The sequence below is a fragment of the Schistocerca cancellata genome, chromosome 1, assembly GCF_023864275.1.
Source record: "Schistocerca cancellata isolate TAMUIC-IGC-003103 chromosome 1, iqSchCanc2.1, whole genome shotgun sequence".
NCBI classification, from domain to species: Eukaryota; Metazoa; Arthropoda; class Insecta; order Orthoptera; family Acrididae; genus Schistocerca; species Schistocerca cancellata.
Genome location: NC_064626.1, coordinates 301,249,835 through 301,269,750, shown reverse-complemented (window position 1 = coordinate 301,269,750; position 19,916 = coordinate 301,249,835). Strand labels below are relative to the sequence as shown.

The window sequence follows — 19,916 nt, the reverse complement described above, 5'->3', positions numbered from 1 at the left end:
CATGAAGTGATAGCAGCTTAAAATTTTATTGCAGGACATCTATATGGCTCACTGTGAGTGACCGAAAGAAGTCAAAAGAATAGATAAGATTTCAGTTACTGCTTGCACCACCTTTTGAGGAGAAAAGGTGTCAACAAGCAAAAGTTTGGAAATGGTGGAGAAAGAAGGGAGGCAGTGGAAAGCATGACAAAAGACACTGTATTTGTTTTGACTTTGGATACTTTCTTGTGTCCGGCTTTAGTTTTAGGTAGGGATTGTCTGTGTCGACAGTCTGGAATATACAGTAAACAGGTAGCTCTGTGCCACTCAGCCTGTACTTCTTTTAGCTGCTGGCTGGACTCTGACAACAGGGCAGCGGAAATCTGAGTTCCCCCCCCCCCACCCCCCCTCACACACACAAAACATGAATGGGTGTATCAGGATGGCTGCTAATGACTAACACTGACAGAGGTGAGAGCACACTTACCCTCACTACAACAGAACCTTAATCATACCACTGATACTTAGTTGTCAAGTGGGCCAAGACCAAGCATTTTTACTTATTTTTGGCTTTGAAATATCAGAAGTAGTCCTATATTGTAACATTTCTTTCTTCCATTCTTTGTATCAGGGCAAAATGGTGAATAAGCGGGATGATGCTCACCGCAGTTGAAGTGAGTTGGTGGTTGGATGTGGGTTGTGCCTCTGAGCAGTCTCTGTCTGGAATTCGTACAGATACGGTCATGGACAAGGAGAGAAGATACGTAACACAATTTTAAACACTTAAAGCACTGCAATGGGGCAAAGGAGTGTAAAATATTGCATGGGAGGATGGTTCATACAGTTTCACATCACAGCGATAGATGTGAATACCATCTTGTAACATAAAGAGTGCGAAGAAGAAAAAAAAAAAAAAAATATCAGTCACAGTGTAAGATTGCAATAATGGAAAAGAAGGAGTGCTGCAACAGCACGGGTCTTGTATTCATTACGCATATGTTTACAAAGGATGTAGTGAGGCCCTCTGAGGTATGAACACAATTAGCGTAAAACCTGTAAACCCCCAACTCTTCAAAGAATCAAATTCCTAAGTATACAACAGCTTCAAACATCTGATCGCTTTACAAATGAGTTACTGTATTGAATATACGACATTAAAAACATAAGCAAGAAAAAATATATACCGTATTTACTCGAATCTAAGCCGCACTCGAATCTAAGCCGCATCTGAAAAATGAGACTCGAAATCAAGGAAAAAAAAAAATTCCCGAATCTAAGCCACACCTGAAATTTGAGAGTCAAAATTCAAGGCGAGAGAAAAGTTTTAGGCCGCACCTCCAAATCGAAACAAAGTTGGTCCATTGTAATATGAGACACAATTTAGGTCGAATGAATGACGATACAGCTACAGTAGTTTGGTTCGAGTCGTAAGCTTAGCAGTTAAGCTTTACCAGGTAGCCATTGCTATGCGTAAGGCACTCCAGCCATATTTATACGGGTACCCTTCCTTTATCACGTGCTTCGTCTGGTTTGAATTAATTGCTTATTTTTCTTTGACCTGATAAGTGCCGTTCTTTTTCTTATAGGTGTTTACATCACTCTAAGCTGAAAAATGCATTACTGTACTGTGTCATGCATTGTCTGTCTCATTCTGATAATGAGTGTTTACTACCTGTCGCCGCTCGCGGCATGGCTTGCTTTTGTGCGCGTTATCGCCACTCACAATTTAAAAAAAAAAAAGAGAGGAATCCTGTCATTAGCAAAACAATGGCAAGAGACTGCTATTTGTCGTTACTTACACAGCTGCTTTCTTTGATAATGATCAACAAGAACCAAATGATAGACTGCGTATGATAGAAGATGTTCTGAACAAGAGTTTAGCGAAAATTTTTCTCAGTTTGAAAATCTTTGCAGACGCCTCTTTAGTACATTATATTCTGCACAGAAATTAGAGTCATCTTAGATTTAAAAATCTAGTCCATTTCTGACTGTATCACTATTAGGCATAAGAAGAATACGAATATAAACATGGCATGATATGTATATTCTTCCGCGTTTGCTGTTGTCTCACTCTAGTTTTGTAGTTTATTAGGCAGACAGGATTTAAATGAGATAGCAGCAAACACAAAAGAATACATGGCAAAATGTTTATTTTCATATTATTCTTATGTTGAGAGAATACTGCATGTGATTCACAATTCGTAAAAGTTCCTATTAGCAACCACCGCTTCTCACAGGTAGGAAAAAATTCAGAATGTAGAGTTGGCCATATTGACAAATATCCCAAACAGTCTTGCCAGTCAGAATTTCATAGTACATTGAAACGCTGCAACATTCGAAAATGAACAATACGGAATTTGTATTTACTTCCTTGGATAATGTATGAAAATGCAGTGGTCGAAACTCGGGGCGGAGAAAAAAGCTCGTCTTCCACCTTTTTTTAATTTATTTACTGACGCAGAGGTTTTGGCGCCAGTATTTATCTTTGTGTCTGCAAATCATGCCTGTGTAGCGCTCAACTCGTTGGTAGCGCTACATATATTCGACGGCAGAAGTTAGCTGTGGCGGCACCTACCAACATCTCTCAGAACTTCCGCTTATTTTGCACTTGATTCTAAGCCGCAGGCGGTTTTTTGGATTACAAAAACCGGAAAAAAAGTGCGGCTTAGATTTGAGTAAATACGGTAAAAGGTTTGAAATTATATTTAAAGTTTGTTGAAAGTCGCTGAGTGCTCTCATTATGAAACACTGGATGAATGTAGTCGGGGTAATCTGAATACATTTTAAGCACAAGCAAGTTTTTTCTTTTATCACAATGTTTATGATGTCATCTCTCTTGAACTGTATGTCGTACAATGATTTAATTTTGCAGGTACATTCAGTGATATATGTAGATACTGTTTGCAAAATGTATTGTGATTATAGTTAATAGTCTAAAGAAATAGTAAATTAAAAAATCATGCCTGATTGAGTTTTACTGTGCAGCATTTTTAGCAGAAGCTTATTTTTCACACATCTAAATGTCTATGACATTGTATATCCTGAACAACGTTTCATACAATGATTAATTTTGCAGGTACATTCAGAGGCATACAGAGGGATTCATGAAGATATGTAAATATTTTAATATGTTATTCTATAAGTAAAACTAAAGAAAAAGAGTTTATATAAACATATGTTGACAAATGTTTAGTTATGGAGTTACAGCTAATAAAAGATTTTGCCTGAAATTTAGCAACTTCGCTAATATAAAGCCATCGCAAAACTGTACAAGGTTAAAGTAAAGCACGATTTCCATTAATTTTGTTGTTATTGATCTGGTGAATCTAATAAAACATGTCCCAGATGTGTAACTGCAGCAGTTTTCCAGAACATCCAGAGTAGTAAAGAAATAATTTTGTAAAATTTTTAATTTATTAACTACTTGACCAAATTTGTTTTTTTAAATTCCAGATAATTGCACAAAGTTTTCAATAGAAGTTGTAAAGAATATCATTTTGGAAAAATAATGGTGATAACGTTAACTGAAACTGTATGAATGTGTCAGATAATCTGCTTTTATTAATACCACAGCACACATGAATTCATGTTAAACCAGAAGGAAAAAAAGCTCAGTGTTAAGGAAATTGTACATACGGTTTCACAATACATACATAATAAATGTTCAAAAATGTCTCCATCAAGTCCAATGCATTTAGCTGCATGTGTATGAACAGATTTTTTTGCTTGTTTCAGTTTCACAGGGTTGTTCTCAATTTTGTCTATTGCATTCATAATGCAAGCAAGTAATACCTCACGTGTATTGACTCTGTCCTCATAAACTATGTCTTTAATCCATCCCCATACACAAAAATCTATTGGTATTAAATCAGACAATCTAGGTGGTCACAGACGTGTAGCACCACGACCAATCCATTTCTGGGGAAAATGTTCATTTAAATGTGTAGTAACGGCGCTGGTGAAATGTGAACGCACGTCATCATGTTGAAAATACATTTGCAATCGCATAGCAAGTGGAACATCTTCGAGCAAGCGGGGCATTTCTTCTTGAAGGAATTGTAAGTACGTCTTGCCAATTAGACGTCCTGGGAAAATGAATGGTCCAATAAAGAGAGTGTTGATTATATCACACCACACATTTATGCTAAATTGGTGCTGGAAATTGCATGGCACTGCTGCATGTGGATTTGTTTCAGGCCATGCATGCCCGTTATGTAAACGATTTATACCATCTCAAGTAAACTGTGCCTCATCAGTAAATACAATGTATTTGTGTAACTGCCAATTAGTATTTAACTCACTAACGGTTGCCACCAATGACATAAACGTTTCTACATTCTTAATGGAAAGTAAACAAATTTACTTGTATAATAATCTTTGCTTCTCTGGATGTTCTGGAAAACTACTGCAGGTACACATCTGGGACATGTTTTATTAGATTCACCAGACCAATACCAACAAAATAAATGGAAATTGTGCTTTACTTTAACCTCGTACAGTTTGGCAATGGCTTCATATTAGCAATGTTGCTAAATTTCAAGCAAAATCTTTTTTTAGCCATAACTCTGCAACCAAACATCTGCAGCCCCATGTTTATATGAACTTTTTTGTTTACTTTTATTTGTAAAATAATGTATTAAAATATTTGCATATCTTCGTGAATCATCCTGTACATGAATACCATTTGAGAAGTGTGTTGCAAACAGAGTTGGTAGTAATGAAGTAATACATTTAAACATGTCTGATACTGAAATTTTCCTACATGAACAGCAAAAATATTTGCATTAACACTTTTCTGATTCTGTCATTTTGTGGGGGTTGTAAGCGAGAGAAGTTTCATAAAGATTTGAAATTATATGTAAAGTTAGTTTGAAGTCGCAAAGTGCTCTCATTCTCAAATATTGGATGAACAAAGTCTGGGTATCTGCGAGCTGTCAATTACTCTCTCTCAAGTCAAACAGTTTCTCGCTGTAATATTTGTTGTCTTATTGTGTTAAATTTTTAAAACAGTGTTTTACTCTTGATAAGCAGAATACAACAGGATTTTAAATTTTTAAGTTCTGTTAATAATAATGTGAAATTTTGAAAATCAAATCTTTGTTGCCTCTGGAAGCTATTAATTCTAATTTATTAAGTAGTACTGGATTCCAGGATAGTCGCTCTTACGAAATCTTAATGTGTTACTTTCTGACAATCAATGCAATGCTTGCTTAACACAACATAATAAAAGGATTAAATGTGACTTCTTTAAAGCACATTGCAACAGTACTTATTAGTTTCAAAGGGAGCACAAAGAAGCAAATGAGGGTAAGACATGATAACCAAATGCATGTAATACGAACTTCACCTCTCCCCCTCATACACACTTATCTATTTACAAACAAACAAAACCACACAATTAATACACAATCTTCTCAACAATATTTCAGTAATCTGTAAACACAAGAGAGAGAAAAAATTAATTTGATAAGAGCAATACTTACAGTATCAAACTGTTCTTTTTTCAAGGCATTTCTCCATGCATCCATAAAAGGACCTGGATAGTTTTCCTTTGGAAATACTCCCAGCGTCTTTCCTTTTCGACTACCTTTTATGGCATTGATTAGCTTCTCAAAATTTGCTTTATCCTCGTCACTCTAAGAATTAATAAATTAGAAAAATGTAATGACTTGACACAGCAGGATAATTTATAAATAAAATATTAAGCAAGCAAACCACATATACTAGCTCTATGCAGTATTTTCCCAATTGAGTTCTACAAAATTTTTGGAGGCACCATTTGGAGATTATTTTCAGATTGACAAATAACTGATAAATTTAGCTTTTGATTGAATATAATTTCACACAAATATATCAACTACAACCTGTAAATCACAGACTACAGAAGTTATTAAGATCAAACACGATTCCTTCCACAAACTAAATAAAGAACACAATTACATACTTTTGCTGTAAGATAACAAGAAGAAAGAGCAATTAATTTTCCAGTTTCATTTTTATTTGGAATGTGAGTAAATGGCAAGTGATTTGAATTAGCTGTAGTGGATTCTTTCAGAAAAAGAAAGAGAGAGAGAGAGAGAGAGAGAGAGAGAGAGAGAGAGAGAGGGGGGGATACTTCTTTTTCCAAAATTTAACAAGCCTCCAAATAGAAAGTTACAAGACTATAATAATGTTACACCTCTTAAGATACTTTTTCAACAATTCCTAGATTTTTATTGAAGTTTTCTTGGCTGATAATACATTCCATCACCTTTTGAACATGGATCCAGGATAGCAGCATTTCATTTTCTGATATTTTGGTTGCTTCAAGGAGAGTCAGTGACTGAACGGATGTACGGTTAAGAGCCAAAATATCGGAAAATTAAATACTGTTGCTCCTATGCGTGCCTGGGGGATGGAATTTCTAGGTGTCATTGATATTATTTTGCCTCACCATAGTACAAATTGAAGTGATATGTAAAAAGTTAATTTAAATCAAACTAGTACTCAGAACATCACAATTGTTGTCATAAACCTAAGTGAAATCACATTTGATACTATCTCAAACGGTGAGCAAAATGGGCAGCTTTTGAACTGGGGAATACTTACTCAAAACAGTAATATCCACATACATGCATGAACAAGTCTTACTCTTCACTTCCCATTATGCTGATAAAGTCTATTGGATGATGATGTAGCAGCAGCTGGTACATATTCCTCTAGGTACCAATTGGGATGGTTAATATGGACTTTGAGTGAAACAGAATCAATAAGATGGTACACAGGCACACACCCATGTGAAAACTGATCAAGCACCACTGCTCTCAGTCATGCTGAAAACAGCGAATTAAAAGCTTCGAAAGGAGATAAAAAAAGATCAGTAATGCATTTCTGGACAGCAAGGAGTGCGAGGAAAAGGAATTCATCAAATAATGGCAGGGAAGGGCATAGAGACTACACATCCATTGCAAGATTCAGGGCATGATAAGTGATTCAGAGGACAGATATTGTCGGCCAATTATGCATGGGCTGGAATACCACACCGCATTACTGATGCCATTATCCAACTGTAGTATGCCCATAACTCAAGAACTGCATTTCATGATAGCAGCCATTGCCACAAAAGTTGAATTTAGCGAAGGACGTGTTCATGCCATCATTAAGGACCGACTGAAATTTCAAATGTGCACCCAATGGGTGCCTCAGTCTTCGACTAGCACAGGAAGCATGTTGAATAATGCTCTCCCTTGACCATCTGAAGCTCTATGCTAAGGATGAGTCCATCACGAGTGGTCACTGGAGACGAGACATGGTGTCATAACTTCAAACCCAGGTCAGAACGTCTCCAATGAAAGCATGCAGGGTTACCACCACTCAAAAAATCCAAGGCCATCCACACATGTGGGAAATGTTATGCTCATCATCTTCTTTGACCAAAATTGCTCCTGCTTATTAACTTCCAACAAAATGGGGTAACAGCGAATGCGCAACAATACTAACAGTGACCGCCTTTCACAAGGCAATTAAATCAAAATAACCAGGGCATGTCCACCCGTGGGATCCTTCAGTTCAGTGACAGCAAATAGAGCCAAGGTTGTCTTGCAGTCTTTCAAAAAGGAAGTCCTCAGTCACCTTCCATGCCATCCACACCTGTCTCCCCATAATTATGCCATTTTTAGTGAGTGAAAGAAGACTATGATAGCCAATAAGAGAGTGGCACGTTCGGAACTGGTTCATAATGCAGCCACAAGAATTTTACGAGAGAGTCATACACCCTTTTGTCGCAGTGGGACAAGTGCCTCAACAGGGCTGGGTAATACTTGTGAAATAAATGTACAAATTCTGTTCACAGGCCCAAGGCCTCCTTGTTTTAATGCACTTTATGGTAGCTAATTCTCACTGTTTAATTCAATACTTTCACTCACTACTTACAAGATGGCCAATGTGTTGGATAACAACTACTAAGACCAGCTCGTTTTGTTCCTGACTGAAATCTCTCTCTCTCTCTCTCTCTCTCTCTCTCTCTCTCTCTCTCTCTCTATGTATGTATGTATGTATGTATGTATGTATCTAATGCAAATAGTGGTAAGTGAAGTAAGATCTTGGACATTAGGAAGAGGCAAATAGTAAGTCTGTAGGTGTATTTGTCCGTTAGCTTTCCTGTGGAGACAAACAACTGTGAAACTGTTTTCCTCTCAACATACTGCAAATGATACTTTGCAAAATAATTTTTTATACATGTTTAAACAGTTTTCTCCGGCTTTCAATGTTTCCACTGAAACAAAATTATCTTCAGTTGTCTCCTTTGTTTTTAGTTTGAATGACTCTACACATCTCAAGAAGCAGCATTTCCAAAAATCCATTATTTTCATTAACTGGCTGTGTTTCTGATTGACCTCTTGAATTACGCAAATCTTTCAAGACATCTTTGATTGCTTACATACTTTCATTTCTGACACTGGATACCAAGTCATCTGCCACTGAAACCGCTAAAATATGAAGTCCACCCTAATAGCATTTCTGTTTTTTGTTTTTTTTTTATTGTTTTGATTTCTTTCTCTCACATGGTTTTTCATGTGCCTTCTCACATCTCTCTAAAACATTCTTTATCATGTTCCAATTAACTCTTCACTATGCTCGACTTCTGGGTAAGTTTGACCTATGAACCATCTAGTAGCTGTGTTGGAAGACAGTGCTTAGCAGTGGAGTCACCAGATGGCAGCTGCATTCAAGCTTCAAGTACAGTTTCAGCTTCTGTTGCACTACTGATTTCCCGCCTTGTTTCAGTTCTGTGTTGACGTGTTTAGCTCCTCAGTTTTGTTGTAAGGACGGCAATACAAAACTGTGTGCCATTTCCTGCTTCAACATTTGTCACGCACAGCAGAATTTGTGAAATATAACACTGTGCAATGAAACTGACATAATGTAATGTACTGAAATCTAACATAAACCAAATGTAAATAAATGTTACTGTACATGTGAACACAGAAATGGAGGTAGTCTCATGAGCTTCTCAGTATGGCAGTTTGCAATCTGCAATTTAAAGAGTGCATGCTAAGCCACTGTGAGAATGAAGGCCCACTTCTTCGAAATCACTCTAGTATGTGTAGGCAGCTACGAATGGTGATGAAGACTAAGTGAAAGATGAGTTTTATGTTCGACTGGTACACCAAGGCACAAAATACAGTATGCTGTCTGTATTATTGGATTCTTTGTGTCCTTTACTTTTTTGTAAAATGAAATTTTACAAAGCTGAAGGCTTTACAACTGGGAAAAAAAAAATCAAGAAACTAAAAAAGGGTTTTTTCCTTTTTTCTGATTCAAGCTAACTTTCTATTCATTAGGACAAACTAATGTCACAATTTGAATGCCAGCAAGTGCATATTTCCGCTTTACCTTCATTTTGTAACTCTTGGGGCCATATATGCTCACATTGAGAAACTAAATTGTTTGTATATGGTTTAAAACATGCTCTTTCTAATGAAAGTGGTTTCAAAGATAGCGGGAGCAGGCACTGACTGCTGGAGAAACAGTAATAGTTGAAACTGATTTTATCAGGACGGCCACAAGTCACTCTCAGTATGTTTTATTGACCAGCTTTGCTCTTTAATTTAACAAGGGTATCATCGGAATCTCTAGAATTTCCAGTTTAAAATACATTTATTGGGTGATTACACTGTTGGTGTTGCAGATTGATCTCTGACTGATTTTACTGATGTCCAAATAAATTTGATTTGTACTTTTCCATAGAAACAACATGTATGTCATGTTAATGTAGTAATTAAAAAATGAGCTCTTGAGGAACGAAATTAAAAATGTAACAATATTTTAAAGAACTAAGATACTTTTATAATGAAACTGTGAAGGAAGCTAGGGTAAAATAATGTCTCTTGATATGTAAGTAATGCAAGAAACATCAGATCAAAATATCACAACTTGCATTAATAAACTCAGTGTTCTTGTGATCACTGTCAAGATTATTTTTGACCACTTGCTTACCTGATCAATCTTCTCTCTATTAAATTTGGTTATTAATGCTTCTTTAAGCACATTCACTCCTTGGCATACTTTACATTCATTCACGTGACATCCTATTGCTGCGGGTTTGCATGCACAACAACCATGATGATAAATGAATGGCTCAGTATCATTGGCCACAGCAAAAGTTTGCCTGCCAGTACCAATCATGATCAATGTTTTGTGCAACACACACACACACACACACACACACACACACACACACACACACACACACACACACACAAGATAAAATGTTCTGAATTTCAACTTAATTGCCACTGTCACCAACTGATACATAGATTCTTTCTCCCTGGCATCATTCAGTTGGTTTCAACATTATATCTTACCATGCCTCGCATCCAGACTACTCACAACAAACTTTTTCATAACTAATTTCTTAGCTGTTCTGGCCATACAGATCAAAACTTCAAACACCTGTTGCATTTTATTAGCAGTTCAAATCACTGGTAAGAGATACAGTTCCATTTTTCTAACTCTGATTTTCATAAAAAGTAACTTTTCTTTGAGTTTACAATAGATTTCAGATCCACTGTCTGCCTCAACTTGAATATTTGAATTCTGTAGTTTTGAACAGTGGATATTAATTTGGTTTCCAGAACAGTTATAATTTTTCCTAATTTCTTTCTAGCATAAGATTGTAAATGAGGAATTTTTCTTTAGAGTTGATTCACTCGTAAGTGCCAATGGCTTATTCGAATAACTGACTGATACATTAGCATCAATGACTGTAACATTTATCCTGTTTATTTGCTTAAATACCCTTAGTTTTGTTTAGCTTTTCAGGAATGTTGTTGTTGTGGTTTTCAGTCCTGAGACTGGTTTGATGCAGCTCTCCATGCCACTCTATCCTGTGCAAGCTTCTTCATCTCCCAGTACCTACTGCAGCCTACATCCTTCTGAATCTGCTTAGTGTATTCACCTCTTTGACTCCCTCTTCGATTTTTACCCTCCACTCTGCCCTCCAATACTAAATTGGTGATCCCTCGATGTCTCAGAACATGTCCTACCAACCGATCCCTTCTTCTGGTCAAGTTGTGCCACAAACTTCTCTTCTCCCCAATTCTATTCAGTACCTCCTCATTAGTTACGTGATCTACCCATCTAATCTTCTGCATTCTTCTGTGGAACCACATTCCAAAAGCTTCTATTCTCTTCTTGTCTTAACTATTTATCGTCCACGTTTCACTTCCATACATGGCTACACTCCATACAAATACTTTCAGAAACGACTTCCTGACATGTAAATCTATACTCGATGTTAACAAATTTTTCTTCCTCGTTTTGCTTTTGTTGATGTTCATCTTATATCCTCCTTTCAAGACACTGTCCATTCCGTTCAACTGCTCTTTCAAGTCCTTTGCTGTCTCTGACAGAATTACAATGTCATCAGTGAACCTCAAACTTTTTATTTCTTCTCCATGGATTTTAATACCTACTCCGAATTTTTCTTTTGTTTCCTTTACTGCTTGCTCAATATACGGATTGAATAACATCGGGGATAGTCTACAACCCTGTCTCACTCCTTTCCCAACCACTGCTTCCCTTTCATGCCCCTCGACTCTTATAACTGCCATCTGGTTTCTGTACAAATTGTAAATAGCCTTTTGCTCCTTTTCAGGAATAATCTTCTGAAATTTCTTTGATATCTGTTGTCAACAGCTGTCATGTATCTACATACCAGTTCTGTACTACTACTGAAAGAGCATGACCAGTTGTAAACACACTGAGATTCTCCTTACCGGAGTTGGAATGACTCCTTTTAAATGGGTTGCATCCCTTAATAAACTATACTGCCCGTTTTCTCCCTCTTTCTTATCTTCTGCATTGATTGCCCTTTATTAGGAGATAAATATATAAACTACCACAAATAATGGAAGAGTAGACAACGAGCATCAAGTGAAATGGAGCAAAATGAGTGATTTCAATAAAATAGATATGCAGTAAATATAGATCTAATATGTTTCATTTTCAAAATCAGCTGCAGAGACGATTGAGTTAATGTAGCCAGTAAGTACACAAACAAATAACACTAACAGTCACATACAATTTTATATGCATGGCAGCCACAGCTGCTGAAGGTCATGATGAATGAAAACACCAGTGACAGTTATTAAAACTTGGTTTAAATTACACTACTGGTTTCACAGTTTACAACTGTAACCACAAAACTATTACATTAATTCTCACAGGTGAACCCAATGTTCTTAGTCATGGTACTGCCATTCTGAGAATACAGTCAATATATAAAACATCTAGACAAACAAATGCTACTTGGTAAGGTTGTTCACTTAATATCCCCTACTAATGTTGCCAGGTAGATTGAACCAATATATTGGTTATTCGTTGCATGTGTAAGTATCTACAAGAAAAAGAAACAGTGCTGAAGGCTAAAACCGATTTCTAAGATAATAGCTAATACCGTAGTTAATGGTGGGAATGGTGCAACACCATAAATACAACGTAGAACAAGCTACACAGGCTGCTTTCTTGCCATCTCAAACAGGCATGGAAGACAGCTTGCAAGGGCAGGCGCTGCTTTCACCAGCCACCAGGAAACACTGACAGCCCAGAGCCTACCCTTGCAAGCTGCACCTTCCGTGAACAAGATGGTAAGAAAGCAGCCTGCCTAGTTTATTCTACTTTGTACCTGTGGTCTCTGTCAGGACCTCTATCTACCCTACTTAGAATGTACTCCCTGTGCTTTCTTGCGCACCCTCCCTTGGTTGGTACCCAGGGCACGAATTAGGACTGCTCTATTTCAAAGACCTAGTAGACCCCATGACATTTCAGTGTCTGTTCATCAACACAGTAGTTGTGAAGCCTTAGTGACAGTTAGTCATATGCTAGTCAAATTTCGTCTCGTAGTTTTCCATGTTAAGCATGGTCCTCCAAATTCTTGGTCTCTAATGTTGGCGATGACACATGGACAACTGAACAGGTTCCCTGTTTCTCTATGAAAGTTGCTTTTAGCCTCACATATAACATTTTGAACAACCTTCGGGGTGGGGGCTGCATGGTTGGGGTTGGGTGCATCTCCTACCACACACTGGGTCACTGGGACCCTGGATCTGCCCCTTTGCCTGCTGCCTCTGCCATCTCTCTGTTCCTCTGCTTTAACTGCTTTTTAGGCAGTTTGCTTCTTTTTATGCTGCACCCTCAATCCCATTTCAGGAGTAGTACTCTGTTCATTAGTGGGTGCTATCCTCATTGCCTGTGATGAACAGCTGTGGGCCCCATGACCCCTTCACATACAGAACCCTGGGGGACAGCCACATGTAGCCTTAACTAATTCTCTCATACCATTTTGTAATTGACGGTACAACTAATGTCCATTAAATATTTAGCCTTTTCCCTTTTACTGTTCTGGATCTCTTGTTAGAAGGCATTCTTTACTCTGTAGCTGTCTTCGACCTTAATTGGGACAGTAGGGATAAAATGCAAGGAGCAGTTTCTCTTGGCATGGCTAAGCACTGGGAGACCACTAAATTGAAATTTCTAAACCTGCCTGAACAAGATGGCCAGATTAGAAAGGTAACTGTTTTCATGTAATTAAATACATTTGATGTTCATAACACCTGCCCTGATCCCACCTAGTCTGATTAAGGACTCTCGTCATGGGTGTCACTTATCCGTAGTAAAGGTCACCTGGAACAATGGTTGTTGCCGGGAGTTCTGATGCTCCAAGAGTTTGGTATCTCGTCCATGGCACTTGTAAGGAGCTAGTAGCTCAATCATCAGTAATGTGATCCCTGTGTTGTCACAACACTCAACCAAAAGTGTACATAATGAGCTCACCACGTCAGACTGGCTACCATATTAACTTTAAAGGGTTTGTAAGAGCTTAAACAGATATTGTGCACGTGTGACCTTCAACATTGCATGCAGAAGGCACTATTTAAGGTGTTCTTCCCCAGTTTCTCCACATTATAGAAAAATTTGGGTAATGGAGGTGAAACACAGAAAGGGACCAAATATTACATCAATTAAGGAAGGAATGAGCTGGTTCGACATCAACAGCTCCCACTATGAGCAAGAGTGTAAGAGAAGAAAGTAAAGTTGGAGGAGAGAGATTTGCAGCACAGGAAAAGAAGTAGGAGCTGCAATAGCTTGGGTCCTGTGTCTACCACAGTCACCCCTTCCCCCAATGGGAGTGTCACAAGTTCAATAATAACCCTCAGCTACCCATACACAAAGGCACTGACCTAGATTGTAGACAACTGACATAAATAAGAGGAGCACTAATCACTGCTGAGGAACTGATACACTCAAAATTTTGATGTTCATAATGCTGACAAGAGCACAGTCCACAATATCAAATGTTTCATGGTCACAGAGAAGCTCTCTGCTTTCAACTAATCATGGAAAGAGCGGATGGCATTAAATTAAACACATAATTGTTACGACAGAAGTACCAATGCCCTCCATAAATGGGGAATTACATCATTTCCAAACTGTAAGTGCTAAGTTGAAAACCAAACAACCTGACCCATAGAGGAAGACTATCCAAATTTAGCCTAAGAAGGACCCTTACCGATTTCCTTGCACCAACAAATGAGGCAATGGAGTATATCAGATACTTGGATGTCAATTTGTAACTAAGTTGGGTACATAATATAAACTATGTTAACTCTATTGTTATATAAATATAAATGTATCACAATGTGCACCATATGATGAATAAACAAATAAATAAATAAATAAAACAGAGAAGGATTTTGACAATGTTAACTGGAATACAGTCACTGAAGTTCTGAATATAGTAGGGATAAAATACAGAGCTAAAATTACCTACTACTTGTACTGAAACCACACTGTAGTTATAAGAGTCAAAGGCCATGAAGAGAATGCAGCAGCTAAGATGAAAGCAAGACAGGGTCACAGTCTCTTCTCGAAGTTAGTTAGTCTGTATATGGAGCAAGCAGAAAGGAAACCACGATATATTTGGAAAGGGAACTGCAGTTCAGGAAGAATAAATTAAAATCTTTTAGAATAAGTAAAAATCTTGTAGTCTGCAGATGATATTGTAAGTCTGTCAAGAGGCAGCAAAAGACTTGGAAATCAGTTGAATGAAATGTCTTGAAAAGAGGTGGCGAGACAACACCAACAACAGTTAAACGAGCAGCTGTAATTAAATCAGGTAACATAGATACAATTACACTGGGAAATGAGACACTGTAAGTAGTAGACGAGTTTTGCTATTTGGTCAGCAAAACAGCCAACAATGACCAAAGTTCAAGAATTACTCTTCTGTGCCATACCTGTCACGTCAGAGCAGCACTTGCACACAATGTCCTCAATTACTTATTGGATATATTCAAATGGCTGTCATTTCCTACAGTTTTCATTAACTACAGGCCCCTCTAGTACTACGGAAGTTATTCTCTGATGTCTTATCAGACATCCTATCATCCTATCCTTCCTTGTCAGTGTTATCCATATGTTCCTTTCTTTGCTGATTTAGCACAGAACATCCTCATCCCCTATCTTATCAGGCTACTTAATTTGCAACATTTTTCTACAGCAACACATCTCAAATTCTTTGATTCTCTTTTTACCAGTTTACCCACAGTCCATGTTTTGCTACCACAAAATGTTGTGCTCCAAACATACATTCTCAAAAATTTCTTCCTCAAATTAAAGCCTATGTTGAATACTAGCTTTATCTGCCCAGGATTTCATTCATTTCCTGTGCTAGTCTGCTTTTTACACAATCCTTGCTACATCCAGCACAAGTTATATTGCTTCATAGGTAGCACAATTTCTTCACTTCTTCAAACTCATGGTTCCCAATTCTTTTGGCTTTCTTTGGTGTACTTTCAATCCATATTTTGTGTTCAGTAGATTCTTCATCCCATTCAGTCTGTCCACCAATCTTCCTTGCTTTCACTGGGGATAGAAATGTAATCAGAATTTTTTTTTTTTATTTCTATCATTGCTTCTTCGATGTAGAGCTTTAAAAGTAGAGGGAGAAAAACTTCTTCCTTGTTTCACAGCCTTTTCAATGTGGGCACTTTTGTTCCTTGTCCCCACTCTTATTGTTCCTTCTTGGTTCTTTTACAAGTTGTATTTTGCCTGCCTTTTTCTATAAGCTCACTCTAATTTTTCTGAGATTTTGAGTACCTTCAATTGTTAAACATTGCTGAACAATTTTCTAGTTCAACAAATCCTATGAAGGTGTCTTCACTTTTACTCAAGTTTTGCTTTCATTATCAAATTCAACAAAGGAACTGCCTCTCTGGTACTTTTATCTTTCTTAAATACAAAGTAATCTTAAGCATTCTCAATTTTCTTTTCCATTCTTCTGTACATAAACCTTATCAATAATTGGACGCATGAGCTGCTGAGCTGACTGAGTGACAGTCCTCGCAATTATCTGTTTGCTTCTTTGGGGCTGCTTGGATGATATTTTTCCCCATGTACAGACTCACAAGTACTACAAACTAACATGAACAGTTGGTTGGTTGCGACTTTCCCCAATAATTTTAGAACTTCCAAAGGAATGTTATCCGTGCCTCCTGCTCTATTTAACTGCAAGTTTTGCAAAGCTTTGTTAAACTCTGACTCCAGTATTGAATCCCATTCAGACTCCCCGTTCTTCTTCTAACATGTCACCATACAGTTCTTCCCTCTCGTAGTGCCCTTAACATATTATTTCCACCTACACCTTTTCTTCATTGTGTTTAACAATGGAATTCCTCTTGCACTCTTTATTTTGAACACTTTGCTTTTAATACCAATAATAACTGGCTTTGCTTTTAATTTTCCCACAGGGTGTTCAGATTTTCCTATATAATGAGTCAGCCCTACTAACAAATATTTCTTTTTGGTTTCTTCACATCTTTCCCGCAACCATTTCACCACGAGTTCCCTGCACTTCCTGTTCATTACACTCCTAATTGACTTCAATTATTGTATTCCTTTATTTTTCTGACCATCTTTTACTTCCTCCTTTCACGGATTTCCTTTGTTACCCAAGTTTCCTTCATTCTGTCTACCTTTGTCCATCCAGCTTCTGTAGTCCAGCTGGAATCTTTCTGTGTACTAGCCAATATTAATTGCAGAACTCGAATGGTCTTTCTCCTGTCTCATTTCTACCGTCAAGCCAAAACTCTCCCATAAGTCTTCTATTCCCTCCCCTGCTACTGTGTTCCAATCATCCATCATTATCACACTTTCATCTCCCTTTGAATACTGAATTACACTTTGAATATCATAATATACTACATCTTCATCTTTTGGTAACAACTTAGACATATATAATTTCTATTACTATTGTTGGCACAAGTTTGTTGTCAATTTTGATGAGAATAATCTTATCATTGTACAGTGCATAGTAACTCTCTCTCTGGCCTAGCTTCCTATTCATGATGGATCTTACTTCTGTTACACCACTTTCTGTTGCTGTTGATATTATCCACTCATTGATATACTCATGTGACCAGATGTCCTTATTTTCTTTCTATTCTATCTCAGTAACCCCAAACCTACAGACCAAATCAGAAACACATATTGGCAATGGCAAAAAAAGAGTTTCTGAAATAGAAATTTTAGAACTTCAAATATAAATTAATATGATAGGTAGTCTTTTCTGAAGGTTTCTATATAGTGTGTAGCCTTGTACAAAAGTGAAAGGTGATTTAAAAACAGCGTAGAGAAGAAGAGCATATAAGCATTTGAAAGTTGGTGTTATAAAAGAATGTTGGAGATTAGATGGGTAGATCAAATAATTAATGAATAGTTCTGAAGCATATTGAAGAAAAAAGAAATTTGTAGCCAACCATTTCTTTTAGTAAAGATTGGTTGATAGGACACACCCTCAAACATCAAGGGATAGTGAATTTGTTAATGGAGGGAAATGTGGGGGTTAAATATTGTAGCAGGCCAAGGCTTGAATACACTATGCAAGTTGAAATGGGTGCAGGTTATAGCTGTTATATAGAGATAATGAGGTTTGCACAGAAGAGACTAGCATGGAGTGCTGCATCAAACCAGTCTTCGGACTGAAAACCACAACAAGTGTTTTTCGAAAGATGTAACACTACTAACAATGATATTCAATGGTCATTTTAAGTTTATCTCTGAGTGTGTCATACTGCTTATGACTTTGGTCTCATTTCTGCTCTACGCAGCTAAGGCCCATCTTCTGACCCTGACCAGGCCATTTCTTGCACTAAGAAGCTGCACTGCTGTGGTATTACCTGATCCTGTGGCACACCTGCCTCTGGCATTTGGGTACACCATTAATCTTTTCTCACCTATATAATTATTCCCAAGTCCCACAGCACTTTTTTGTACCGCAATGTAATCTGATTTGTTGCTGCAAACATTGCTCAAATCAAATTACGGATGCAACTGTAAGTACCTAACTACTGAAAGCTTTTGAGAGCAGCATTTTGCATTATGAAAATAAGCATGACCCTTGTGATTTATTTTCCAAATCTAATGAAGGGTTTTCTTCAAGCAGCTCATACATACACATTACTTTTTGAAAATTCTGTGTTTCATGAATTTTGTTCCTTGAGTAATATATTTCAATATCTAGTTTCTGAACTATGCCTTGTAGGAGGAACTTTGCAAACAAAATATACAATTCTCCATTGTTCAATAGAATCCATTTCTGCAAACACAACTGTAGTTCTAGTATGTCCACATGTGAACTGTGCAGCATATTTGCTTGTCTCATTAATTATTGTTAACAACATATCATCAAAAGATAACATGAAGATCTCAAGTAGATTCGGAGGATCTGTAAAATGAATTTTTACATCTGGTTCCCTGTAAATGCAAATTCACTCTTATCTACTCTACCGTTGACAGACAATGTTATTGTAGAACCAGTCAGTGGTCAGTATGCCTTTGACATCACATTTGTCACTTGGTGTATTTGTATCACTGTAGTTCATGTCCTCGTCATTGCTTTCTTCACCACACATCACAAATGCCAGCAATGGATGTTAGATGTTGCTTACATTAGGTAGTGTGACCATTGCAACTGATATATTACTCTAAATACATTTTGTACAGCCTGCTGAATGTTGCCAACCGCAGACCTGAGCACTATCTGTAGAGCAAAGAAAACAGTGTTGCCAGGTAGCCCAAATGCAGTTCAGAGAGTATGCACAGCAAGGCAGTGGTCCTGCCAGAGTTCAATTTGTTGACTGTACTGGCAGGGCTACAATAGATCACCAAGTCCAGCTTGTAGAGCACAGTTGAGGATTAACATGTTGCTCTAACATTATGCATAAGAAAATATAGAACTTTTCACGTTACTTACTCTGTCACGAGTATGCAATTTGACTGGTGGAACACTATTTTCATCTTTGCCATTTTCTACTTTACGCAAAAACTCAATCTTTTTCTTGCTTGCCAGGAAATGAATTGCATTTTCAGCAAGTACCATAATGGTGTCTGTAAGCTCATACCCAAACAGCCATGTCTGCAAAATTAAAAAAAGAAAACAAAGAGTTATTACAACTAAAACACAACAGAAGACAATATTGCATGAAATAATGAAACAGTTCACACTCAAATACAAAAAGTAGTTTGAAATCTGCAAACAAAAGTTTCTCTGCACTTAGTATGAAACCTGTTTAATACATTCTTTTTCTGTAGCACCACTACTACTTTAAGTATCTTTTTGGTAATAAGAAGGTTCATCAATGAATTTAATATTAAACATGCATTTGGGGAAATTCTTTAGCCTCAAATGATGAAATTTTATCAAATTAACATTAATTTGCTAGCACTTTGCTGGGAGAGACGCCCAGAAGCATATAGTGTTTATTATAGCATAACTGTTTGAAGATTTGCATTTAAATCCAGCATTTCAAAAGCAACAGCTTAACATTTGAAACCAAATAAAAACAAATATCATGTAAAAACCATCTTGCTTAGTTCAGTACTACCACCTCTAAACT

General features: G+C 37.2%; 1 protein-coding gene across 2 annotated transcripts in view; it reads right to left on the bottom strand.

Moving 5' to 3' along the window:
• LOC126172228 (FACT complex subunit spt16) overlaps positions 1-19,916 on the bottom strand; it is a 155,027-nt gene that overhangs the window by 117,716 nt on the left and 17,395 nt on the right. For both annotated transcript variants that reach the window (XM_049920862.1, XM_049920863.1), the window contains exons 3-4: positions 19,274-19,435; positions 5,463-5,615 (exon numbers count right to left, since the gene is read on the bottom strand). In XM_049920862.1, coding sequence (XP_049776819.1) covers positions 5,463-5,615; positions 19,274-19,435 — 315 coding nt within the window. The remainder of the gene's footprint in view (positions 1-5,462; positions 5,616-19,273; positions 19,436-19,916) is intronic.